Below are 26,041 nucleotides of genomic sequence, written 5' to 3'. Positions count from 1 at the left end.
AGCTCCTACATATCACTTCGGATACGAAGTGTAACATTTCAGGATGCTGGGCAGTATGTCTGTCAGACGTATTTCTCACAGGCTGGTGCTGGCAAAGACCCAAGATATGAACATGTACAGTTAACTGTACGAGGTAAAGTACACATATGCATATACCTGTTTATAATCTGGTCATTCCTTTAGGCTGTTTTCATTTCTTAGCTCATTTATTCATTGCAATACATGATAAGATTTCAGTACTTTTCATGTGGGGCAAAAAAATTTAACAAATCTGAGATACAGAACAGATGGCATTTTTTTCAACTGTTTTTTACTTATCTTTCGGTTACTATGGACAGTTGCCTGCTGATGGGGCAATAAAACTTTTAGTCTACACAAAATGGTGTGTGTAAACTGTGGATTTGATCCAAAATACAGACGGAAAGAGAAAAACATTGCATGATAATGAGTAGATGATGAAATATTATTGTGTTCAATTGCAAGGTTAACTTAGAAAAAAAACTGACTTGTTCTCAGATTGCATTTCGTACCTCACAGGTCTGCTATCTATATTTGTTACAAACTGTTTTTACCTTTTACCAGAAAAACCAACAATCCGCACTAAAGAAATTATGTCCCCCACTGCTCCCAGGTCAACAAGCCCTCACTCAGGTTGGTAATTTACTTGATACTTGAAAACTAGCTAAAGTGTAAAGCAAAAAAAGGAAAGTGAGTAAAGCAAATTAGCAATGACAGGGTGCACATGATTTAGCTGAATTGCCCTGGAATAGCCTAAAAGGAATGGAACAGCATGAAATTATTGTTAGTATTGGAAAGGAAAGCCAGTAAGCCATAGCATAGCTTATAATGTGTCATAGAATCACAGAATCGACATTATGTGATATGTGGTGAGTGCTATTAGTGAGGCACAAATGGGGTGAAACCAAGAAAATGATGTGAGCTGATAGTGTGCTTCTGTTGAAACATTGTCAAAGTAAAGTGGAGTGTTGTGAGATTTTACAGAATCATTGGTGTAGAAAGAATTGTATCAGGTGGCTTGGATTGATCTGGAAAAGAATGGATTTCGCTAATGTGTGTGAGTGGACAGATATGGGTGAAATGCGAAAATGTCACTGATATCTTTCATTTCCATCTTTGTGACTCATGCTTTCTCTCGTGTGCTGACGGTGCTAACTGCTCTATAGGCCCTACTCCATTAGTGATCAACATTATGTGGGCACATTGAGTGGACACTTCACAGTTCATGATATTAATAATAATATTTAACATTTACAATAAGATGATGGTTGAATGTATTCCCCTGGTTGAGCTGATCATATGATTTATTTTATCATAATTACAATAATTGCCTTTACTATTAATAATTATTATAATTACTTTTATCATAATTATGTTTATTACAGTTGAACCTCAGTTATCTGGACTTGTGGGGACTGGGCTGAATAGTCCACATCATTCAACATATAAATATTAATGGTCAAAAATAAAACAATTTAAGCAAAAAACTGTTTTGTTCTCAGTTTGCATTTGGCATCTGGTCTGCTGTCTGTATTTGTTACTAAAGGTTTTTACCTTTTTACCAGAAAAAACAGCCGTTCGACCAAAAGAAACAAATTTTACCATTGTTTCTAGGGCCACAAGCCATCACTCAGGTTGGTAAATTTGCTTGATACTTAAAAATAAGCCAAAAAGTAGAGCAAAAAAGAAAGTGAGTGAAGTAAGTTAACAATGAAAGTGTATAACTTTGCTGAATTACCCTGGCGTAATGTCGTAAGTCAGTCATGTTGGATCCCGTGATTATGGAGAGTTAGATTATTAAAAAGTAAGGTTTTTACTGCAAGCAGGGCGTTGTGGTTTATTTTACTTTAGCTCTGTTCGAGACTGATACTCTGGATACTACACCTGGAATAGCTATAAAGGATTGGAACAGCATGAATTTATAAGTAGTATTGGAAATGAATGTCACTAGTCCCTTGCAGAGCATAGAATTTGGTGGTAATGGTGTAGTAGCATTATGGTTGTCATAGAATTGCGGGATCAACATTATGTGATATGTGGTGGTGGTGAGTGCCGTTGGTGAGATGCAAATGGGGTGAAACCAAGAACACAACTTGAGCTGATTATGGGCTTGTGTTGAAACTTTGGCAAAGGAAAGTGGAATGCTACCTGGGAGATGTACTGGATTTCATGTTTCAGAATAGAGTTGTATAGGGTGGCTTGGATTGATCTGGAAAAGAATAGATTTGGCTAATGTGTGTGAATGGATGGATGTAGGTGAAATGCGAGAATGTCACTGATACCTTTCATTTCCATCTTTATAGGGATATTTCAGCCTTTCTTTTGCGTGCTGATGGTGGTAACCATTCTTCAGGCCTTGTTCTATTAGGGAACATCACATGGGAACATTACGTGGACACTTCACAGTTCATGATTGAATGTATTTCCCTGGTTGAGCTGATCATATTATTTATTTTATGATAATTATGGCCAACTATGGGACAGATTCGTGAAAGTCCCCAGCCAAAGTCTACTGCAGTGGAAGCGATTGTGACTTCGCAACCACAACAGACTGTTGTTACTCGAAGTGGTAGAACTAGCGTGCGCCCTTCCAGGTTGGATGACTTTGTCACCTAGATACAACGAACTTTGAACTATGGACATTGGTTGAGTTACTAAAAAAAAAAAAAAAACAGTTTGGTCTTTTAATGTTGAGTCAGCTCTTTATGATTTCAATTCACATTCTATTTTTGTTACCCGTTCACCCCTCATGTTTTATTGTTACAGAAAAAGGGAGATGTTATATGAAGTAGTCTTTGGGGCTTCCCCAGAAGGGCTCAGGAGTTATTAAATGCAAGGCTTCGTTTACTGTCGTTCGTCTCCTTGAGTATTGCCATCTTCTATAGTGATAAACAGTTATTATTATTGATAGTTATTACTATTTCTATTATTGTAATTAGAATATGTATCATTTTGTCAATGTTAAGTAAGTAAATATAGCAAAGGGTTAAGACATGGAAAAAAAATTCACAGATACATATTTTGATATTTTATATTTAAATTTAACCCTTAACTCCCAAGATCTGATTTTTAATTCTTCCCTCTAACTGCTACACATTTTCTTGAAAATATTTTTGAGTTGAATTTGGTGTCCGGACCAAGATTATACAACTCCATACTGATGAGGTTGAGTATTCTCATTGCCTGTTTGTGGGGTAAGGTACGGATATTGTAGGGAGAGGTTACATGTTAATCACTTCTGGGAGTAAAAGGGTTACCAGTTTTTGAAAGTGAAATGGTTGAATTTACAAGGATTTGTATGGAAAACCATGTCTGAGTGTGACTGGGAGGCAAAAGTTGTTTTTCTTATACAAATGCTTCTAAATTGGCAGCTGTGGCAATTGCTTCTTATGAGATATATGGTTGAAAATTTGTAAGTTACCAAATTTTAATATGCTCTTTCAGCTTGTGCTAACAAAATCTTTGAAAAGTGAACACAGGCAGCCCAAGTTCACTACCAGAAAAGTGGACGTGACTCTTAGAGTGTTGCACAAAGGTTTGTATGGGATGTTATCAGTTTGCCTTAAAAGAGAGAAAAAGTGTCTTGTCTTGAAATAAAATGGACTTACCTTATTGCCTTGTTGTTGAACACCAAAATATCGCTAACTCGCCGAAACGCTTCAAAATGGCCTGAGACGCTGGTAATCAACAAAGAAAACAACAAGGCAATAAGGTAAGTCTATTTTATTTCAAAACAAGACATTTTTTTCTCTCTTTTAAGGCAGACCGATAACATCCCATACAAACCTTAAGTTTATAAATATAAAATGTTGTGCAACACTGTAAGAGTCACGTCCGCTTTTCTGGTAATGAGCTTGGGCTGCCTGTGAAGTGAACTGTTTTCTTGTTTACTGAAAGTTGATCATGTGATCAAGGGATGCAAAGAGCCTATTTTGATTTTAATCCTCATGAGGATGTATTTTCATATTTTAATACGACTTTTTTCGTGTTCAGGTGTGTGATTTTGATGAGGATGTATTATGAAATTGATTATGGGGTGACTTGACCCCTTTTCCAGCAAACAATGTAGTCAAATTTAGCAATCTGGAAATCTCTCTAGTTGCTGGGTAGACCGAAATGAAGTGGGTTACAACAATAAAGGTGTAAAAATAAAAAAAGCCAGGGTCAGTGTCTTTTTTAATTGCATGAAAAGGAAATTCTTGATATGATGTAGAGTTTCTGCCGATATGAACGTCCATCCGCATACGAGTGTCAGACGGGTCTCTTCCTACCCCATGGGTTTTCCCCCCCACTCCTCCCCATTATCTTTCCCACGCGGGAAGCCAGGAACCAGTCATTACTTCCCGCCTGGGGGCCAGGAGATGGGGGAGAACGAAGAGGGGATCAGTCGTCGCCAAAAGAGTGTAAAATATGGACTATAGAGAATTGACTGCCAGGGGTGGGGAGGGGAGTCATTTGAATACTACAGGGCCTTAAGGGGGATCGGGTAAATTTGATTATGACACAACTAAAATCCTCAGACCCTCCCCAGCCCCTGATGGGGGACAGAGCTTTCAGAGGAATTTTTATTACTCAGCGTTGGCAATTCGGGTAAGTTCGTAATAACGCATTAAAAAAAAAAAAAAAAAACAGTGTGGTGTAGTGGTGGAGGCATCGATCTTACAGTTCGTACCATTTTATTAAGTTCATAGTCGTAATGGAATTGATATTCAATGTCACATTCCAAACAAAAGTATTCTCAAGTCACTGAAGAAGTAATGATTAAATTTTTGCGAATTTCCCTGGACTGCAATCACGCTATGTAAAGAACTTGTGAGTTAATTTTCCACACACATTTTCGTTTTCTAACTGATAGAGAGATTTTACTAGCATGTAGGCCCCCATTATCAGCGCATCGCAGTTGCTGATGAAGATGATCTCTCTTTTATTGAATGAAATACTTGATCTTTTGTCAAGGATTGATCTAAATGTTATTTGCGCCAGGAAACAGGAATAATTAGACCTCACCAAACTCAGAATGCTGCGAGAAGTGAAATTAATGTTTGAGAAGTAAAAACATCTGCATGAAACTTACGAAAAACATGGAGTTTACGTCAATTTTTTTTTTTAAATCCTCCTTCAGAAAACCGAAAAAAACTCCATTTATCATGGCTTACATAATCTTGTGTGCTTTTGAAAGCACTCTTAAATTGTTTGTTCTCTTAAGAAAAATGCATAGTCGATTTTTACGTTCCAAACCCAAAACATCCCAATTGTTCCATTATCCAGACTGCGTGGCGCGTAAACATGTATATGCTTTCAAAAATTAACATTCAAAGGTAACGCGGGTTTAATGAGCACTGATGGACGTACTATACTTCACTTTTGAAAACGCTACGATTTCTCTAAAAGCTTAAAAATTAAAAAAAGGTTGTAATGCAAAGTTCAATGAACTAAAAGAAGAGAAAAATCAGGGAGTTTTGGAAATCGTGTCCAAACTTTTGCAAAAAATGGTTATTTTTATTATTTAATCTATAAAGGGACCAAGGCTTTCGTTGAAATTGATTACAGAACTCCGTCAAGAAGTGGTTAATTTTGAGAACAATTCATGATGTAAACAAGGATTTTTGTGAAGATATGCCGGCCCCTTGTGTGTCGATTTCATCCCCGTAGGCCCAGGAAAAATATTCTCTCCTCATTGGCTTGAAAGCACAGCTGAGGTCTAATCACCTGATGTAAATGGCTTGTATATATCAAAATAACTCTAATTCTCCTAAATTTGAACAAACCACTGAGCGCATTTATAGAACCTTTTCAAATATTAATGCTGATATCTGCCTTCAGACAAAAAAAATATAAGTACTTAGTCAAAATATTCGAGCCATATCTCCTACGCTTGAAGTAACATTTGATATAGACTTTCGAACCTTTGCTATCGAAAATAACCGGCGAACGCATATAACAAGGAAGGAATATGTCACGGAAATCTGGCTGAACCTTTTTTTTTTTTTAACTAATTCTTTATTTTTGCCCAGGCTGTGTGCATGTACTTCTCCTCGATGACAAATAGGTTATCGAAGTAGAGTTGTTTTGATATAAAGTCAAAAATGAATTCCAATGTCGACTTGGTTCACACTGACTGGCACCAGAGAAACACAGGTAGGCGCTGTTTTAAAGAAATTTTTAAAAAGATATCATAAATATCTTTTCGCCGGATTATTTTCGAGAGAATTTTGTTTGCTTTCCGCGAACGTTTTAATCTTTTATTGCAAAATGTTTTATTGCGTATTCTGGTTAGTTTTGTATTTATTGTCAGGAAAACATCACGCAGATAATATTAACGGTGCCTTAAGTTCCGATTCCCTCCCTCAAGGAAAAAACAAGTTGACACAATACGAAAAAAAAAAAAATGTAAATGGATACTGTCATGCAAAGAAATATCCCCTCTGGTGATTTATTGTTATCAGATGGACTCCCTGCGTAGAAGAGCATGTTTAAGTGGAGTGAAAATCTTACATGAAAATGGACTCACCTGACACATACAAGATTGCAACCACTTAGGTTGTCAAAGAAAAGCAACAAAAATTATGTGGATAAGAGTATATCTTCGGTTTTTTTTGTTTTTTTTTAACTACTGCCCAAAGAGTTATCTGGAAAAAGCGATGCGATGAAAACTGAGCAATGAGTCTGTTAACCGTAACCTTTTTGTTTTTCTCCTAACTCATCCTCAAGAAGTCAGGTGAAATTTATTACACAGGAAACACAACAAACTTGAACAACACACCATACAAAAAAAAAAATTACGAAAAAGAAACCACAGCTGAAGACGAACTACCGCGCGTTTAGCTTAGTTTGGCATGTTTTTCAGTTAAACAATATTTGTTTTCTTCCAGAAACCTCTGAGTGCATGAAGAACCTCATTACATAAGATTTCTCAGTTTTTTGGATCTTGCTTCACCCTTCTTCTGTATGAAAACTCGTTTAGATCAGTTACGGATATCTCAAATAGGTTCAGGAATATAATCCTCTTAGCAGCACTTCGAATTTAACTTAGTTACCGTGACGAAACTCAAGAGATGGTGCTTCAGTTGTTCATATCTCTTCGCTGAGATGAAATTTCCCATATACACAACACTTGGCCAAAATTTCTACTAACGAGCTGAAATTTCTCATGCATACAAACAAGGAACAAAATTGCACCTTAGACTCCTTAGTAGTAAATTCATATAAGAGGCCCTTATTTCTCTGAAGAGGGTCAACTGCGCTAATGGATTCACTATGGTTGCAGTGCCGATTCTGTTCTGGGTTCTGTCACGTCTTAATACACTCTTTGTTGAATCATGGCGATCGTTCATTCTTTACGAGGATGTTACAGTCTCAGGGTCCCTCTCAGGCACTCTGAGAACATGCCCTTCCCCACTCTTGCTATCAGTTTTCAGTCACCGGAAGTTGAAGTTTACGGACCAAACACAAAAACAATAAAGGCACTAAATGCACAATACTAAAGGAGTTAAAATTCGAAATCATACAATGATCAAAGGTTCCTAGGAAGAAAATTAGATTTCTTGTATCGGCTAGTCTCAACGGTACAGCCGAAGGAAATCAGCTAAGGTGATTCGTCAGTACTGCACTGCGCATCCCGTACTGCGCATAAAAATCACGCGAGCAGGCGACAAGGAGGGTGCGCATTGCGAGTAGGCCTTTATAGATTATGCTAGCATAATTTTTGGCATAATTTGAGCAAACTGGCACAATTTCTGTCAAATAGCAATGCTAGCATAATTCGCATTATTAGATCATTTTTTACTACAATTTGATCATTGTTCATCTCTACTCCCAAGCACTTGGTGCTGTTATTCGATGTTTTCAGTTTTAGTTCAAGTAGTAGCATTTGTAGCACTGTGAATCACTGAGTGGCGTCTGAAACGGTCTGAGCCCAGGTCTGGGGTGCACCGAAACCGGAAGTCACATTGTAAGCCATGTTGGTTCCAGTACCTCTCATCAGGCAAGGCTACAAATTACAAAATGGCGCAATCGCAGATAAGCTATATAGTCTAGTACTATACTAGTGTGCATGTTAACATGAATCACATGTTCATTTGAATTCATTGTGGATTTATTGCGTTTCTATCTGGTAGACCAACGGCATCTAATTAAAAAATGTATTTTTTGGACTTATTTGCAATTTTCAGAGCATAATTTTTAAAAAAGGGGCATAATTTGGAAAAAAGAGCATAATTTTAGCATAATTTCGCCACACCAAAAAGCAATGCTACTAGCATAACATACTACTTTTACTAGCATAATCTATAAAGGCCTAATTGCGAGAACAAGTAATTGTTTTTCAATCAATGGACAGGGTAAACGGGTACTATGGTCTTTTGCTCTTGAACGAGGACGGTAACTTATATTTTCTATTGCATGATTTTGGTGTTCAAATTATCCCCTCTAAAGTCAAATTGAAAAAAATTATTGAAGGGAAAAATATCTAGCCGTTGCTGGAGGGTGAAAATTATGACCTTGAAAGCAACGCCTCGAAGAATTGCATGATATTTTTACGCAAAATTTTTATTACAGTCTTTTATACGCCCGAGACTTTCTGCCCATCAAGTACTTTTTCAAGTTTTATAGTTAAAACCTTGCTACCAGCTACCGCAAAATGTACCGCGAACAGATGAAATGACGCACGTGATTGGTACCCGTACAGGAATGAATGGGGTAAGATTGGCCCCTAATATCTCTTAAACAAGCATGTTGACTTATCTTTGTTTATTGTAGTTTTCGAAACAGACTTTGGTAGGGAATATTTTAAAGAAAATTCTAAAGGATTTGCACGATAACTTTTTTCTTATAAATCACCTTGAGGCCAACACTGATCTAAAATGAAGGAAGTGCAACATTACTCAATTTCGGGAACAGATGATCTACCGTGTGAGACCAGTCATTATATAATTCATCGCCTTGGAGGTGGTGGAGAATTTCGGGAAAGGGGGAAGGATCACATGGTTTTCACGGGGAACGGAAAGGGTGGTCAGTCGTCGCCAACAGAGTATTAAGGGAGACTATAGAAAATCGATGGCGATTAACTGCCAATGGAGGAAGATCATAAGAACATCACAGAGCCTTATGGAATAATCAGGTAAACCTTATCGTGACACAACCAAAATCCTCCGAACCCTCCCCTCCGCCGCGTCCCCCCAACCAGCAGTCGGGTGATAAATATTTACAAGAGAATACCAAGTGATATTCTCTTGATGTATTCTCTTGGTAATGATCGATCACTCACCGCTACACCTGTTCTCTCCCGTTCCACTCATCTGGAGGCTGGAATGAAATCTGAGATGTCACGGGGGGTGGAGCTGGGGGTGGGTGAAGGAGGGGCTATAGCTCTATAGAACGAGAATTAAACGTAGCTAAACCTCTCAAGTACCCTGCGAGCAGGGCCTTTTTAACCCGTCCTCGAACTGAAAAGGGAAAAAGGCTCTGCTGACGTCCTGTTGTTGCTCGTTTGAACATGCGCAGCAGTTGCCTAGAAACTGATCCTTTTCCAGGCCCCCTTGAACTATTGTGGGCGCAGATTTGGTCATCTGTGTACATGAAAAACAAAGGCGTGCGCACCAAAACCGGTTTGATTGGAGGCAAAACCAGATTGACTAGCCCAGAGTTTTGGGGTACATGTTGTAAAGGTCCAATTTTTCGAGAACTTTCCACTTATCGATCTCGAACGCACTGGACTTTGCTAATTTAGTTTGCAATTTGGTGTGCTTCGTGCGAACTTACTGTATACGGGGCATTTCAGAAAATCGCAGTTAACCTTGGGTACGGGTAAATATCCCCTCCCTCCCCCGTCTCACGATGGAAAATGCCTCACCACCCCTACGGAATTATTTGAATAAAAAAAGACTTCCCCTCACCTGCCGTTAATATATTACAGAGCGGGTACTATAAAAGAGTTATCGGCTCAAGAGTACCAGAATTTTTAATCTGTTGCCTACAATCAAACGTGACTTTGAAAAAACCGCATTGTATAGTTTAATTTTGGCGTGCGTAAAACTCAGGCTTTTCTTTTGTTTAGCTTACGTGAGACAGCTTATCTAGAAATCGGGCGACAGTTCTTTTACTTCAAAGTAGTAAAATAAGAAATGTATACTTAATGGCGGAGATCCCTCGCTAACGTGGTGAAAGACGTGATTAACTCGACGTTTCCAGACACTCTTTATGTTTCGACAAGCTATAGGATTCTTACTTCTAGACAGGTCTACCGCTTTTAATAAATTATTTGCCATGGAGATCTGTGCCGGATGTATTTTGTCACCTTCGTGTGGCTTAAATTGTCTTTCTCATTGGTAGTTAGATTTTTCATTCGGATGGATCTAGCAAAGCTTAATAATAGTTCAACTTCATTCTGAATTTCTATCAGTAGGATTTTTGGTTGAAAAAGTAATCCTATAAATCATGCTTGTCATGTAATCTGTGTGTTATGTATCGATCAGGTTCATTCTTTTTATTTCTCGTAAAACTGCGCCTGAAAATTTCAATTACCGTCTCTGAGAAATGTTCTTGGCCTCGAAGTCTTGACCCTTGTAAGCTAAGGTCCCCAAAATGTATTTGAGGAAAATGTTTTTTTGAGTACGTGCACGATTTACTGAAGAAATAAAGAAATAAAAAACCAGTAAACAAAAGCAAATGTCTTTATTATAATTACGTATTGAGTGTAAGTGTCAAAATTGTTATCAGATTTTTCATTGAAAATTAAAAAGACTTTCTTTTTTCTTATTAATCACAGCTTTCATTAGTTGTCTTTGAAAATGCAAATACTAAATAAATGCAAGCGAGGCAGATTATGACGTCATGATAGCTTGCTGTTTTTTTTATTTCCTGCCACTAAGTCAATCTGTCTAGTCTGCATTGAAACTATACACATCGTAGGGGATTTACTTCCCTTCGTCTCCTGAAACATTTGAAATCCCGAGTGTTGTGATCGATCTACAAAGCTTTCAAAGTTTTATTTCTGGCATCTTTATCATGTCCCAGTTTAAAGTTGAAAAAGGTTTGGCTACTCGCGAAGTACAGAGCGTGTTTTCTCCAATTCAAAAACATCGACCGCTTGTCGATCGACAGAAACAGTTTGTTATGGCTTCATTCTAAGTGAATTTTCTTCTCTCCCTTTGTTTGTCATCTCTCTATTCTTTAGTCACCAAAGTGAGAGGTTTGTCAGATCTCTCTGAGAAAGCTAAAGTCAGTGAAAAGACCGAACCCTCTTCCAAGCGAAGTCGAGGGTCTGCTAACAGTAGCGAACGCCCAAGCTCTTCTCACGGGAGACAAACGGCGCTAAAGGTAAGAAAATTGACGCTAAATCTCATATGCTATCGCTGTTTGTATTTCGTTCGTGATATCGAAAGTTTATTCTCTCAGATTTTGTGGGCCGAAGGAATTCCAGCGAATGCTGTTCTCGGCTTGCTCGATGGGTTGTGATTCTTCATAAAATTAGAAAATCTTCCATTTGTCTGTCATTGTTTGAAGGGTGTTTGTGTAGTTGCGCTGTTCTCTACTGGTCACACGGTTTACCACTCGCAGTGATGTTCGTTCACAAGCTCAATGTCTGTTGATAAAGGATTTTTAATTCACTGTTCATCGCATTAAAGCTATACCAACATCTCAGCAATCTTCAGAAAACAGATGTGCTTTGTAACAATTTAAAATTTATTTCTTTTAAAGGGTCAAAAGTGTACGAACCCTGATAAAATACCTGGTAGAAAAGTTATGAGAACAGACAATCTTGTCAGCTGGAGGGTGTTATTTTGGAATAAAATCAAATTCTCTTGTCTAATTTACAAGGAAAAGCTTGACAGTAGATAGAGAGAATTTCTAATTGGATCTTGGGGGTTACAGAGTCATAAGTAAATGATGTGGAGGAAAACAGCTTCTTCAGGATCTTCAAAGCTAAGTAAAGATGACCCAGGTTATATATGAAATCTGATTCATATCCGAAAACTTTAAAAGAAAATTTAATACAATTTTTCCCCCCACAATTTGGTGATTGGATGCTCTGAAAATAATAGAGAAAATTTGACCCTGGCTTAGCATCAATGGGCCTTTAAAGAACTGGGCCCTGGTCTCCAGGTTAAAACCTTTGAGATTTAGGCCTGATTAGGTAATCGTGTTGTGTTATTGGGAAACTCAAAGACATTTTACTCTCACTGTGCCTCTTTCTACCAGTCTGTCCAATTGGGTACAGTTGAAATTAAGGGAAGCTTGATGAACTTTTTTTTTTTTTTGGGGGGGGGGGGGGACTAAGTCATCCAGCCAGAGCTTATCCTGGTTTCTATAGCATGAAGCGACTAAGAATATTACCATCTCCCCTCTGGATGGGATGCTAGTCCAATGCAAGGTTACCCCCCCCTGCATTTCATTAGGCTTGCAAGAAATGTTTTGACTGCGTGACATGTTGTGTTACAGCTTTAAGAATCGTTACTTTTGCTTTCATGTTGCCAAGTGATTGAACCACCGAATTTCGAATCATGTGACGATTAGATGGGTTTTCTGAAGCACGCGAGGAGTATCTGAGATCTTCTTTCGCTGATTGTGACATGTTCTGAGGTTTTAGAGTATTAAACACGTTTATTTCTACAACGCGAGTCTTCAGTGTCACAGGCAATTAGGGCCTGCAATTAGATTCCCCACAGGCTTCCCTGACAATTTCAGGGTACCTGTTTTTACTCTTGGGTCAGGTTGTTTGAAGCTGAGTTTAGATAACCCAAGGTTTGTGTGAAATCCGATTTCAGAGCTGTAAGCTTTAAAAGAAAACTTGGTAGGAATTTTTTTGTCGACAATTTGATGATGGATGCTCTGGAAAGAATGGAGTTCATAACCCCAAAAAGGCTTTTGAACAAAGGAATGAAGAAACTCGTATTAGGATTTTTTAACCTTGGGTTAGCGCTAATCGGCCTTCAAAAAACTGGGCCCTGCTGCGCAGAGAGAGAGGCATGGATGAGAGTAAAGTGTTTTTCCCTAGAACGCAACAAGTTGAACCCCGCCAGGGCTTGAACGCGGACTTTTTGACCCGGACCCGATGAGGTCACCGCATCTCCCATAAACTGGGATAAGAGAGAAACTACGACTTGCTGTGTTTTATTATTGCTGTTGTTTTGTTTTGTTTTGTTTTCGGAAAAGGATAAGTCAACGTTTGTAGCTGCTGAAGTCGTCAATTCTATGGTGTTGGAGTTTACTTCGCAGAAAGAGAAAGCCGTTCAACTTATTCCAGGGACTGATGTTCAGACAATTTTAGGCGAAGGAGATGATGTCATTCAAACTCATGCAGAGTCTGGTAGGTTTATTATATACATTTAAATTTGTATCAGTTGGAGTGGAGTGCCTAGAAACTAGCTGGAGTTGTCTACTGCACTTGCATCACGCTTATTCCACAACGTACTAATCCGACAGAGGCACTTGTTTTATGGCTTATACATAACTTGCTAATGGATTTCCAGTAGTTCAGTGTAGTAGTGGAATATCGGACTGGGAAACCGCAGCAAGTTGGGGTTTGAGTCCTTGCAGTAACCTTAGGGTTTGCTTTGGTTCTAGCCTGCAGGTGAATTTTTCGCGTTTTTGAGGACAGCGGAGACAAACGCGAGGCTAGTGGCGAGCTCGAAGTGCGAATCACGTGCGAGGGAGGAAGCGCAGATTTTTTTCTTCCCGTGCTCATCCCCTCGCGCATGACTCGCGCTTGCCTCAGGTTTTCCTCCGTTCGTCAGAAAGACACAAAAACATTACGCCTGTTCTGTAGGCTTTTCTTGGTTTAAGCCACTTCCACACTGGTGCTTTCCCCTTTTGGTGATCATTTGCTCATCATCCACAAATAAACGCTCAGAATTGCCGATGCAAACGAAGAGTAGCGGAAATGGTTTCTAAGAATGTTTTGTAAAACGCATCGTTTTTTGAACGTATGTGTTTTTTCAACCGGCATGATAATATAAATTGGCCACCATAAAGAATTTCAAGGGTTATTATTTTTTGAGACGAAAACGGACACTTGAAAACGCATTAACGTGGTGAGAACCTCATTTTCATGGTGAATGATCAGAATATTTATTATTTAAGACATGTTTCTTTTGTTGATTTATTTAGGGAATTTGACAGCCCACCTGTCTTCGCTAATTCATCCTGATAGAAAAATATTCGCGTTTGGTGTTGCCACCGACAGTCATATGCAGATTGAGGATAAACTCGAAAGAATGGCGGTCAGAAGTATCCTTTATATGTAATGAAGCTCAGTCTTTTTTTTTTTAAATTTGCTTTCACATTCGCTCCTAAAGAGTCTTTCATGGGGCAGAGATGACAATACGGGCGAAGACGATGACCTCAGAACTACATCTAACCAGCCAGAACATGATTTATTTTCGTATGTATAGCTTGCCTGTTTTCCCGCTCTTATGTCTTTAACAGGCTTCTTTTGCGCTTAGCTTTAAATGTGTGTTTCCTCGCGGTTATTTTGGCGGGATTGGACCTCTCCTGACCAGTGAAAAGTTCTAAGCTTCCATAGCTAGTGGTTTTAGCTTTTTCTTCTTGGAAAATGCGCCACCTTACCTTGTGCAAGGCTACTCAACCTGTCAAAAATGGGAATCGTTTAACCCTTTACATCAGTATGCAATTTCTCCATCAGGTTTTTTAAAAGTGCTGACAAGGAGAATTTGTTTAAGTTGCTGATTATTTCCTTTATTCTTGTGACCTTAATGTGTGATTCACGGGTGATATTGTACGAAGAAATTAGATGCTGGTCACCCTTAGGGTTAAAAGGGTTGATTGAGTGATCTGCTCTTGAAGATATGAAATCGTTTGTCGGGCATAACTTTAACAAGTATCCTAGATGTCAGCTTGCTGGAAGAAAGCTTTCTAGATGCTCTTCCAACCGATGAGCGCTTTAAGAAAGTTCGAATCATCGTGGTCAATGTGCCTTGCTCCAAGTCAGGGATTGTCAACCCGGTAGATTTTGTCCTTCAAGAGGGTGTTACTTCGTCCATCAAAGAACTTGCGCGCGGTAACGTGGACACCAGCAAAGTGAAGGGACTCGCTTTCCAGCACTTGAGTTTTCTAAGACATGCCATGAAGTTCCCTCAAGCTCAGGCTATAATTTACATCACGCGCTCGACGCAGAACTCAGAAAACATGGATGTGGTTAAGAAAGCTATGGAAATGAACCAAGAGGAGCGAAGCAAATCGACGAGTTGTTATGAACTGACGCCAGCTTTGCCAAAACTTGCCCGGAGTTTAAAGGAGGCAGCCAGGATTTCGAACGGCCTTCTTCAAACCGAGATTTCTTTAACACACAAAGGTGATCCATCAAATGGAGCAGTTTTCAATTGAGCGTCATAAGAGACCGAGATTGCATTTGCTTTATTTTACTTTCGCTCTGTGATTGTTCCCGAAAACTCGCGCCAGTCTCTCAATCAATCAGATGTACAACTAAAATCATGACTCGATCGCCGGCGTTTTCCCGCGCTTTAGGACATTTGGTTGCTCTTAGTTCGAATTCTCATTGGCTCTTTAACGTAGTTTCCTTTCTTCTGATTGGCTGTTGTGTTCACTGTGGTTTTGGTTTTACGACACTCAATCAGAAAGGGTTCTAACTTGGTTATTAATAAACAATTTCGCTTTGTCTTTCTTAGCGTTATGAAGTTAGTTGTGTGAAGAATTCGTTGAAATGCCTCTACTTTTGCTCTTGAATGATCAGAAAGTTAGCCATTTTCGAAGGGAAAGCGTTTTGCTGTTGTAACTGAATAAGAGAAAAAGGGAAAAGCGTTTTGCTGTTTAACTGACTAAGGGAAAAAAATTGTATTTTTCTTTGAAAAATCATAACGGGAGTGTTTTTTACGGAAAACTGCTTTAATGAGTTTTGTTTCGCGTTGCTAAAACATTTTAAGAATGATGAACACAGTAGCTTGGGACAAATGAAAAAAAAATCGTCATTTGTTGTTGTACATTTTTTTCGCTAAATGGAAGCTATTGCTTATTTATTCAACAAACAGACAGTGAGACTGAAAAAAAAAATTAAAAAATCTTATCTGGGAAGTGTTATTCTGATTTTACACGAGAATGTAGAGTAGGCAGAGGTGGAGAATTACCCACCCGACGTCGACTTGCTCAGCTGAATTAGCCGTAAGATCTACCATAGTAATAGTCGTAAAATGCTTGGAATAAACATTTCGTAAAGATTACCAGTCATGACGGTAATGTATTTTTCCATTTAACACTTAGAACCAGAGACCAGATACCTGAGTCTTGAGCCGTCGGCTGCGATGAATGGAGGATTCGTTGCACTTCTTAAAAGACAGGTGAGTACGCTTGATTTGATTGTCATCAGATGAAAACCAAACCTTATCGTAAACTGCGTAACAGGCGTCATTTTTCTGGATTGAGGGGGAGTGGGCTTCAGGTAAGGGTAGAAAAGCACGATGCGAGAGAGCGAAAGGTGAGTCACACGAGTAAAACGACTTTTTTTCGCGCTCTTTCCCTCGCGCGTGACTCATTCTTCACGCACGCTCCGCGCTTTCGTCTGGCTCGCCTAAAAATTTGCATGTAAATGACGTTTGTCTCTAATAACCAAACTAATTACGACTGGGTCACCCGTGTTTTGACCGCGTCTTGAACGCGTCTTGAACGCGTCTTTTGCCTCTTGGTCATCCATCGACCTCTTTTGATATTTTTCTTTGGCCACTACCATTTCTTAGGGATTTGCTTTACGACACTCAGTTGGAAAGCACACTGTAGGATTTATCCGCAACCAAATGTTTCAAGTTTCTTGTTATTTACATTCCAGAAACCGGTAGAGACGGCACAAGAAGTCTTGGAGAGAGCGGCAAAGAAAGGCTTAGTGAAACCAAAAGGCAAACCCGTAAGAATCAACAGCCCGAAGGAAAAACCCAAACCCCGAGCTCAGGCAGATATGACGCGACTTCGTATTAAGGATGCCACCGTGGTAAACTTATCAGATACGGAGGAAGATCGGAACGCGTTGAAGGTCTCCGACAATTCGAGGAAGCCCCGAAGTTGGCACGGCTCAGCCGAAAATTTGTCGAAGTCTAACACGAAAGACGCCGTTTCGTCGATTCCGTCTGCTTCGCAGGGTGCTGTGAAAAAGAAGGGAAAACAACCAAAACCATTTATGTTTTAAATATTTTTGTACTTGAGATGAAAAATTGGTGACTAGTTAAATAAACTGGTTGTGTGTTTAGAACTTTAACAACCAACTCGCTAGGAGTTTATTGAACTCGTGTACATTATCAAGTTTTAAATAACTTTATCGCAATTCACGGCAGCGAAGATGAATTCAATTCTCCTTTTGTTTGTGAGCGAATCTAGAAAAGCGTGCAATGCAAGTCATCGAAGAATCGACCTGTAAATAGTTCTTTGTCTTAACTTTTTGGATCTGAATTTCTTGTTGGTATTGCTTTGGTCAACAAGATATTTGGTATTTAGACGCACTACTAATTTATAGATGTGACATGAAATGTGTATTTATTAAGATACTGCACAGGGATTAAGGATTGTATATTTTTGAAGTTTTGAAAAATAGTGACATGATCCAGGCCACGATAATGGTAAAACAAAAAATAATAACGATAATAATTAACAAATGGTAAACACCACGGCATACACTATTGAGTTATGGATGCACGCGGGAGGTTGCTAAGCACGAAGGAAGCTCTAGCTTCTTGAGTGCTTAACAAACCTCCCAAGTGCATCCCTAACTCAATAGTGTACGCTGTGGTGTTTACCATTTGTTTTATAACATAACATTGATACATTGTGGCTTAAGAGTTCCCTTTAATTTAACAAATCTTACGTGACCAGAAAAAACAAGCGCGCGCGGAAAAATAGTCTTTTCATTTGCTCACGTCAGCAGCGTACACCCACGGGCAAATGGGGGACGCTAAATTGACCAACCAGAGCGCGCGCTTTACTTTGGTTATGTTATAATAGTGGATTCATCTTATTATTATTAATCTTTTTCACGGGTATTTTGGCGAGCTAAAATGTATGTCAATTCGTTCGCACGCTTGCGTGATTTTTCATACCTCCCCTCCCTCCGCACGGGTTTCCCCTCACCCCATTGGTTTTCCCTAACACCCTACCCCTTAATTCCCTTTGCTTTTTACGTTTTATTTGTTTTATTATTCCAATGAATATTTGGAGAGATCGCTCTCGATGGAGTTTTTATTACTTAGCGTCGGCAATTCGTGTATGCTCGTAATAAAGCATCAAAAGCCAGCCTTATACATTTTGGTGTGGTGGTAAAGGCATCCCACAATTCTTCCATTTTCTTAATTTTGTGGGCACATTAAAATTGATTTCCAATTCGACAGTCCAGATGGTAGCTTTCTCGAGTTACTTTAGAAATCATGATGAAACTTTTGTGAATTTCGTGGTCTGCAATCGCACTTTGTAAGAACTTGTGGATACGCCGGTTTTCCATAAGAACTCGTTACCCGTGTTAGAGAGATGTACTAGCATGATATGCAGCCTCCCACCATTAGCTCATAGCTGTTGTTGATTAAAAAAAAAAGAAAACTCGCTTTATGAATGAAACAGTTGATCTTTTGTCAAAGGTTAAATCTAAATGTTTTTCGCCCTAGGGAAAGACGAATACTTAGACCTCCCCAAACTCACAATATAGTTTCGAAAGTTGAATTTTTTTCACGTATGAATTTCCGCGTGGAACTTACAAAAAACATGGAGTTTAACTTAGTGTAAATCCTCATCCAGAAACCAGGAAAAATTTTTTATCGTTGATCTTGTGTGCTCTTGAAAGTACTTTTAACAAGGCAAAGCTCACAAAGCATCCAGGTGGACAATCAGACATGATTTCTGAGGCGGATCCAGGGGTGGTTCGGGCGGTTCGGTCGAACCCCCTAAATTGCCCCTCAAAATGCTGGAAATCATGTTTCCGAAGACCTAATTTTCAAAATCTCCCGGGGGAGCATGTCCTCGGACAATTCTCCGAACCCAACTTAACTAAATCCTGGATCCGCACCAGGATTTGATGCTCATGGTTTAAAGATTTAATGAATGTAACAGAGACTTACAATTCATAGACACGACCTTTCGACACTAGCTCCTGTCTAGTGCGCTCATCCGGGGTGTTTTAATCGTTGCAACAAGAGTTCTTTTATATGCTCACTAATTATTTGAACTTGTTTGTTAGACGCTATTGAAGCGTTAACTCGAACTTCCTTAGGGATTTCTTGTGGAATATGTCGTAATAATTAGTCCAAATATGGACCCTCTCTCGCTGATTTGGATCGACACCGCGGAAATACGTTTTCTTGACGTCACAGTAACTGGTCAGTGGTCATCAACCTAAAGGTGAGAAGCGCTTCGATTTGTTCGCGAGATCAATGAAGGTATCGGCCCTCTCGTTGGGTTAAGGTGAAAAATATCCCGGATACTTCAAGCTTTTTGTGAGATTTGATCCTCTAAATGTGCTTTTGAAACTGAAACCAAGTTTGAATGAGTACTAGTTCAGTGGAGTCATTTTGTGTGGAGTAAAGTGCAGTTTTTTGCGAACTCCGTCTGATGAAGTGTCGATCGTGTTACTTTCCTCGACTTCAGTAGTGTCTAAAGCAGCGAAAGGGTATCCAAGCAAAGCAGGAGGCTGGTTTTGTATCATACTTAGGCAGAAAGTTTGAACACCGGTTGGATTTAAAGTGTAATTTGTTCGTAACGATAGAGGTGAGTCAGAGCCATTCTCGCGTTTGGAAAGTATTCATAATCACTTAGCTTTGCGCCGACATGTGGCGCTCGATAATTATTTGCATTGGTAAGGATTTTGCTGTTTCTGTCACCTTTCTGACATTAAGATTGCCGCATCATAGAGAGATCAATTTCCTTGTATGGTTGGGCCAAGCTCTCTAGGAAGAAATTTTTACTAAATTCAGGCCAAAATCTTTTTTTTGTCAAGACCGCATTGTTCTGATCACACCTTTCCATTCGATGTTGATTGGTCGATCAAACCAACGCAGTCTTGACAAAACCTCTCAAGGGGACCAGGAGAGCTAACTGGTTTGTTTGTCGACTGCAGTTCGCTGGCTACCCTCACCGGGCTTATTTTTGTTACCCAACATACTGTGTGATCGGCCAATGGGCCCACAAATGTTTCAAGCAGCCAAATTCGAAATTGGAAAGCCGATCGATCTGGAGATAAAAGTATCGCTAGTGAAATATCTGTGAGAGGAATTGGGAATCGAGTGAATGGAAATAAAACTGCAACATCTGGAATAGACTGGTGGTAATTTTTTGGTGGAATTATTCGCTTCGGGCGACGGACACTTCTAAAATAGGTTTCTGGCCTTGTCTTTCTTTTAGCAGTTGAACACCAACGTTGCGCTAACTCGCCGAAAAAGCTTCAAAATGGCCTGAGACGCTCGGAATCAACAAAGGAAAACAACAAGGCAATAAGGTTAGCCCATTTTATTTCAAAACAAGACATTTTTTCTCTCTTTCAAGGCAAACCGATAACATCCCATACAAACCTTTATAAATATAAAACGTTGCGCAACACGGTAAGAGTGACGTCCGCTTTTCTTGAAGTGAGCTTGGGCTGCCTGTGGTTTTCAGTGCGTTTGCTAGAAACTGTAATTACTACCTTTTTTAATTTTTTTAATTTGCCCAACAGCTGTTCTTGTCGACACGAAGCGTTTGCAATCGTGGGATGTGGCTAAGTTTTACTTCTTTCGACACTGGAACAACAGTAAACTTCTCAGATAGGTATCGCTTATCAGTGAAATCTACCATATTACCGAAACTAGCAAAATTGTTTATTGGTTAATCCCTGTGCAACTACCCCCTTCCCTTTAAAAAATAGGAAATGGTCACCCACAGTGGAAACCACATGTAATTTAAGGAATTCTTTGAATTCTGGTATTACATCAAAAATGTACTGGTGGCAAGCCTGGTAGTCATCCTTACTGTGCAGTGTTTGACATTCCTCGGGATTTTCTCTTGAATAAACCCTGTAATAAGTAATAAATTGTTATTGAAGAGACAGTAGTGTTAGAAAGTTAAATAATTAGAAACAAGCTTGTGTACGTTGTAGGAGAGACTCTTTAACAAAATGCACAAGCTTAGAAACCAGATATTTTGCAGACAAACTGACTTAATGAGACACTGCGTATTCAATGAAGTCCACAAATCATTACACTTTCCATACTTTTTCCAAGACTGGACTGTATTAAGCAAGAATGCCACACAAATTTTACACCAGTTTGCATTGTAGATGCTGTGGGTCTCTTTTTTTTTCTTCATGATCAGAAATGATTGTTCAAGGTTCACTTGGTGTATCTACAGTAATATATATGTACCGATGTGCTGAAATATACAATCAGTCATCAAAGTGCACTCGTGCTGTAGGCAACAGTGTGGAGTATTAGTGAAATAGTTAGATGTTGTCTGTCTTGCCTTAGCTCTTTAAAAGATTGCCGCATCATAGAGAGATCAATTTCCTTGTATGGTTGGGCCAAGCTCTCTTAGGAAGAAATTTTTACTAAATTCAGGCCAAAATCTTTTTATTTCTGTTATGACAGCTCTGGTGGATATCCCTCCTCTGCACAGCTGGGGTGGACTTCCAGGAGATGAAACCACTACGCATCTGTGAATGCTGACTGTGTCAACTGGTTGAGGAACTGCATCCACAGATGACTGTGTGTCCATGAGAAGAGTTGTCATATGGACAGCATTAGTAAGTATTTGCTCTGTTGGTTTTTTAACTGTGTTGATGTTGTGGAAATCATCCATGCATAGTATTTGAAAGGATTTCTGCTAAGCCAAAGCAAAAAATAAAATTATTCAGTGGTAGGAGTTTTCTGTAGGAAAATCCAGGTATAAAACAATAATATGTATGTAGACATGTATTTTCACAAATTTTAACCCTTTCACTCCCAGAAGTGCCATATGGCACTCGTCTGGAAATTTGCATATTTTCCCATAAGTGCCATATGGAACTCTGAAACCAAACATATTTTGACCAATCATAACTCGTGATAGATAGGGGAAGTAAAGCGTGATCGTAATTCAGCCAATAGCAGAGGCCCTAAGGTTTCTATTGATACCAAAATCATATTAGGCTCCTACACAAATTTTATTCATCGAGTCGTTTCTGACCTCGTTCGTTCTCTACACGGGAAAAAATATCACATTTTTTGTGATAATTTCTTTACTTCTGTAAAACTTGCAGAGGATCTTTTGGAAAATGATATCTACCTTTGTGGAACAACGCGTTCGAATCGAAAGGACTTTCCAAAACAACTCAAGCCAAATGTGGCTGCTGTGAAAGTTCTTCGTCGCGGCGAATCGCTCTTTCGACGAAAAGGCGACGTTGTTGCGACCGTGTGGAAGGACAAAAAATTGGTTTCCTTCATAAGCACACAATGCCAGGTTGGGGGAAACGTGACCGTTTCCCGAAAGCAAAAGGACGGGTCAATTATCCAAGTCCCAACTGTTCCTGTGGTGCAACTCTACTACAAATACATGGGAGGAGTTGACCTCAGCGACCGAAAGCGGCAGTATTATGAGTCCTCTCGTCGCGCAGAAAAGTGGTGGCGTTACTTGCTTTGGTTTAGCGTTGATGTGTGTATTGTCAACGCACATATTCTAATGATGGAGGCAGATAATCATCCCGATCTATCACAGCTTCAATTTCGCATTGAACTAATCGAAGGGTTGATTGGCGAGTTTACGGCACGACAGAGAAACACGGCAATCGAAGGAACTGTACAAGCTCATCACTGGCCCGTGCAAATGTCCAAAGGAAGGTGCAAACGATGCCTTAAGAGCAGAAAGAACACTTTTTGTCGAATGGGATGTGAACTGTGCGGGATTCGAATTTGTTTGACGTGTGTTAAGAACCATCATTCCGCTAGCCTGTAACCACCAACCGTGCGAAATTCGAATTTGCGAGAACGGGAACTCTGTAACTTGAAATGAAATTACTCGTAAATCCCAGACTTGCCATTTTTTTTTTGCATTGTATTTCACTTTGTTATCTTAGAAATTGATATAATATTCTTAATCCTTTAGTATGCTGCTTTTAGTGTTGAATAAATTTGAAATTTTACCAGTATATTTCACAACTTACCTTGAAATGAGGAGGATCACTTAAAATGCAGTTTTGTATCTCAGTTAACTTGTTTGTATAAACTCCAACTGCATTAATTTTATATTGATATGAAAGTTCTTTCTCTATACAATAAACCTTTTTTTTGCATTGCAACTCCTAAAAATGCATAGTTTTCTGGTTATTTTCCTTTGTGTTGAGGTACCCCTAATTTCTCCCCCAAAGCAACCATAATATCCCACACCCCTTAGGCAATTAGAGTGGTTTCAAACAGAACCTCAGTGGGAGTGAAAATGACTCTGAATTGCTTGGCAAACCATGTATTCTGCCCTCTCCAGATGACTAGATGCAATACTGTGTCTCTTCTGGGTGTTAGTTTTCCCATCCCTTGCAAATCCTAACACTTTTCCAAGAGCCATTCCACTAGATTGGAGGCCATGCAGCTCTAAGAAGATCGAACTTTCGTCCAGGAATTCACCATGTCTCTGATTTCTGATTATCAGACCAAATAGGTTTTACACATTTGATCACTTAGAAACACACATTAATAGTTGAACTGAGACGCACAAATCTAAAAGCAATGCTAGGCAAGGAACTGAAAGGAAGCACAGTGTAGTAGGAGGAGCTAGGCTTACACCCAAATATTTTGAATCCATATTTTTGCCACCACCACCCCGCCACCTTCAAAATTTTGCTTGGTAACACATGCAGGTATTTTTCATTGAAGTAACTTCCGACTGTCTTTCATTTTATAGTGTCCAGGGGATTGTCTGTCAGGTTAATATGTTTCTTGTTTTACTTTTTTAAAAGATTTAATTAAAAAAGCTATATTGTTCATAAAATTATTATTTTTGTATTGCGTCTTGTTTTGTAATTTCCTGTAAAAAAAATTACGCCTGTGATTGTGACTCATTTAAAATGCTGTGAATGTTCTTGGTCTGCTGTGGTATTCTACATTAGAATTTGATTTCATTTATAAGTACCAGTGTGGCCTATAACTAAAAATACCTGTAATATAATAGTTGCCATATAACAGCTGTTGCCCTTTTCTCCTGTAGGTCTGCTCTTTTTTCCCCATGATGTTCAGAGAGAATACTGTCAAGGATGATCTTATACAGTTTTGGGGAATTTGATTTTATGAAAAACTGGCTGGCTTGCAAGTCTCTGCCAATCTGAGCATTTTTCCATTTTTTTGTTTAGAGTTTGTAGGAGGTCTTTGAATGTTGGTTCCGTTAGAGATAAATACAATTTAGGTTCAATCAAAATTGTAGTATTATTGCTATTACAGTGTATCTTCTAAGTAAAAAAGAGCTTCATAAAGGATGAGATTGTTAGTTTACCATTTAACTTCTCCTGAATGCATTTCCAAGTTGATGCTTCAAACATAATGTCCCCGTCCTGGCCAACTAACATGTCACCAAACTGTCCTTCGACAATCCTCCAGTAATCAGGATTTTGCAGCTGTGACACCGAAAGGGATGAGCTGTTTGTGGCTTTTTTATCGTAGTAAACATTCTTTTTCTTCAAAACCACATGTAGTATTTTCATTATGGTGTAACATGCTGTAATTCTAAGATCTACATAGCACCATTGATTATTATACCAAACAATGTTTACAGTTAAGACTGTACCTCAGAGGTAAATTGTTGACCAACTTCAAAATCCATCTCTTAAGTTTGATTGGAACTTCCCCCAGGAAAATTTTGACAATTTTAACTCCCCCTGGGGAATTATGGTATTAATGCTGCATTAGCTCCTCAGCCAACAGTTGTTAGATTTACCTGCACTCCCTAATTGTAGGTGGGGGGTTGAGGGTGTTTTCAATTGACTGATGCTTAAGATGCAGTAATCAATCAAATGGTACAATGCCTGGGCTCAAATTTGTTAGAGCGGAAGTGACGGTAATAATTCTGTCTATCATTGGCTTTGCATTCTCTTCATTTCTTTTATCACACGCCAAGAACTCTATTGAAAGAATGCTTGAGAGGATAGTGTACTTTCGCCGAAGGAGTCCAATTACACGTTCAACATGAATTCGCAAGTTCGCTATGCCCCTTGTTTTTTCGACGTCTATTGGATCTAGCTGATCCCTACCTTTAGTAAAAGCAGGGATCACTAACTCTACTCTTTGCATTAAAACACTTTCATGGATAGTGAACCCACGATTTGCCATGACTAAGTCTCCTGGTACAAGTTTATTTAGTATCCCACAGTTATCTGTGAGATGTTTATCAGAGGTTCTCCCTCCCCAAGCTTGAGATACAAAGGATATGCTTCCTTGAGGAGTGATCCCAATGAGAATTTTAACAGTACTGTGACTTTTGTAAGAAGAATAAGTTTGTGCTCGAGCATAGAGGTTTGATGGTCTGTTGGTAAACACCTCAAAACAATATATGATTACAGTAACTCTGTTTCCAAAAGAAAATTGAAAACATTGGGGCATTGTTCTCCAAAGGTCAGCACGATCAGGCCAAACAATTAACGGTGCCAATCTACAACCCATAACAATCATCCACGCTAGAAAAATTCTAGAAACGGTCGAATGTGACACACCAAAACGATACGCCAGATCTTGCATGGGAGCATTCAGTCTTAACTTCATAAGTGTTAAAATGAATTCTGAAACTTTGAAAGAGTCATTGACTTGCGATTAACATGAGGTGAAACATGTCGGAACACAGTCATTAAGACATCAAATCTGATATTCCTGTGTAGAAAGCAACTTTCTCGTCATCCCCGGCAAACCAGTTCTCTTCGAAGAGTTTCTCAGCAGTTACAAACAGATAGTCAAACTCTTCTGTCTGAGTCGCAACTCCTGTCTCCATATCAGTATCAAAAATGTTCTCGATACCATTATCTTCCACTTGTATCCCTGGTTCATTGATTTTTTGCTTCTTAGCTGCCACTTCTTGCTGGAGTTGCTCCCGTAGTTTGTCT

The 26,041-nt window shown here is 39.1% G+C and overlaps 2 protein-coding genes and 1 long non-coding RNA gene across 6 annotated transcripts in view; 2 read left to right on the top strand and 1 right to left on the bottom strand.

Moving 5' to 3' along the window:
• The window catches only part of LOC111341617 (uncharacterized), a 6,389-nt gene extending 2,214 nt beyond the window's left edge, over positions 1–4,175 (top strand). For both annotated transcript variants that reach the window (XM_022948605.2, XM_022948606.2), the window contains exons 3-6: positions 1–133; positions 583–651; positions 1,584–1,652; positions 2,322–4,175. The exon at positions 1–133 is cut by the window's left edge and continues 212 nt beyond it. In XM_022948605.2, coding sequence (XP_022804340.2) covers positions 1–133; positions 583–651; positions 1,584–1,652; positions 2,322–2,386 — 336 coding nt within the window. In that variant the 3' untranslated portion in view covers positions 2,387–4,175. The remainder of the gene's footprint in view (positions 134–582; positions 652–1,583; positions 1,653–2,321) is intronic.
• Positions 4,176–5,864: 1,689 nt separating this feature from the next.
• LOC148723141 (protein NSUN7-like) lies at positions 5,865–17,555 on the top strand. Of its 3 annotated transcripts, none has more exons than XM_088732311.1 (7): positions 5,865–6,156; positions 11,192–11,334; positions 13,171–13,324; positions 14,125–14,244; positions 14,864–15,328; positions 16,252–16,328; positions 16,814–17,555. In XM_088732311.1, exons 1-7 carry the CDS (start codon positions 6,105–6,107, stop codon positions 17,165–17,167), a joined length of 1,365 nt encoding a protein of 454 aa, XP_088588437.1. In that variant the 5' UTR covers positions 5,865–6,104; the 3' UTR covers positions 17,168–17,555. The 3 variants fall into 3 exon arrangements, with proteins under 3 accessions (XP_088588437.1, XP_088588438.1, XP_088588439.1); XM_088732312.1 differs by lacking the exon at positions 5,865–6,156 and adding an exon at positions 10,884–11,047; XM_088732313.1 differs by lacking the exon at positions 5,865–6,156 and adding an exon at positions 11,836–11,944 and having other exon boundaries at positions 10,891–11,334.
• Positions 17,556–20,448: 2,893 nt separating this feature from the next.
• On the bottom strand, positions 20,449–21,587 carry LOC148723140 (uncharacterized). The gene is made up of 2 exons (XR_015991439.1): positions 21,451–21,587; positions 20,449–21,005 (listed from the first exon to the last, which is right to left on the bottom strand). It is a non-coding gene; the product is annotated as an uncharacterized LOC148723140 (long non-coding RNA).
• Between the last annotated feature and the right edge of the window lie 4,454 nt (positions 21,588–26,041).

This window comes from Stylophora pistillata, chromosome 9 (genome assembly GCF_964205215.1).
Source record: "Stylophora pistillata chromosome 9, jaStyPist1.2, whole genome shotgun sequence".
Taxonomy (NCBI): domain Eukaryota; kingdom Metazoa; phylum Cnidaria; class Anthozoa; order Scleractinia; family Pocilloporidae; genus Stylophora; species Stylophora pistillata.
The sequence above is the reverse complement of the archived record's forward strand: the minus strand, read 5'-3'. Positions and strand labels throughout refer to the sequence as shown.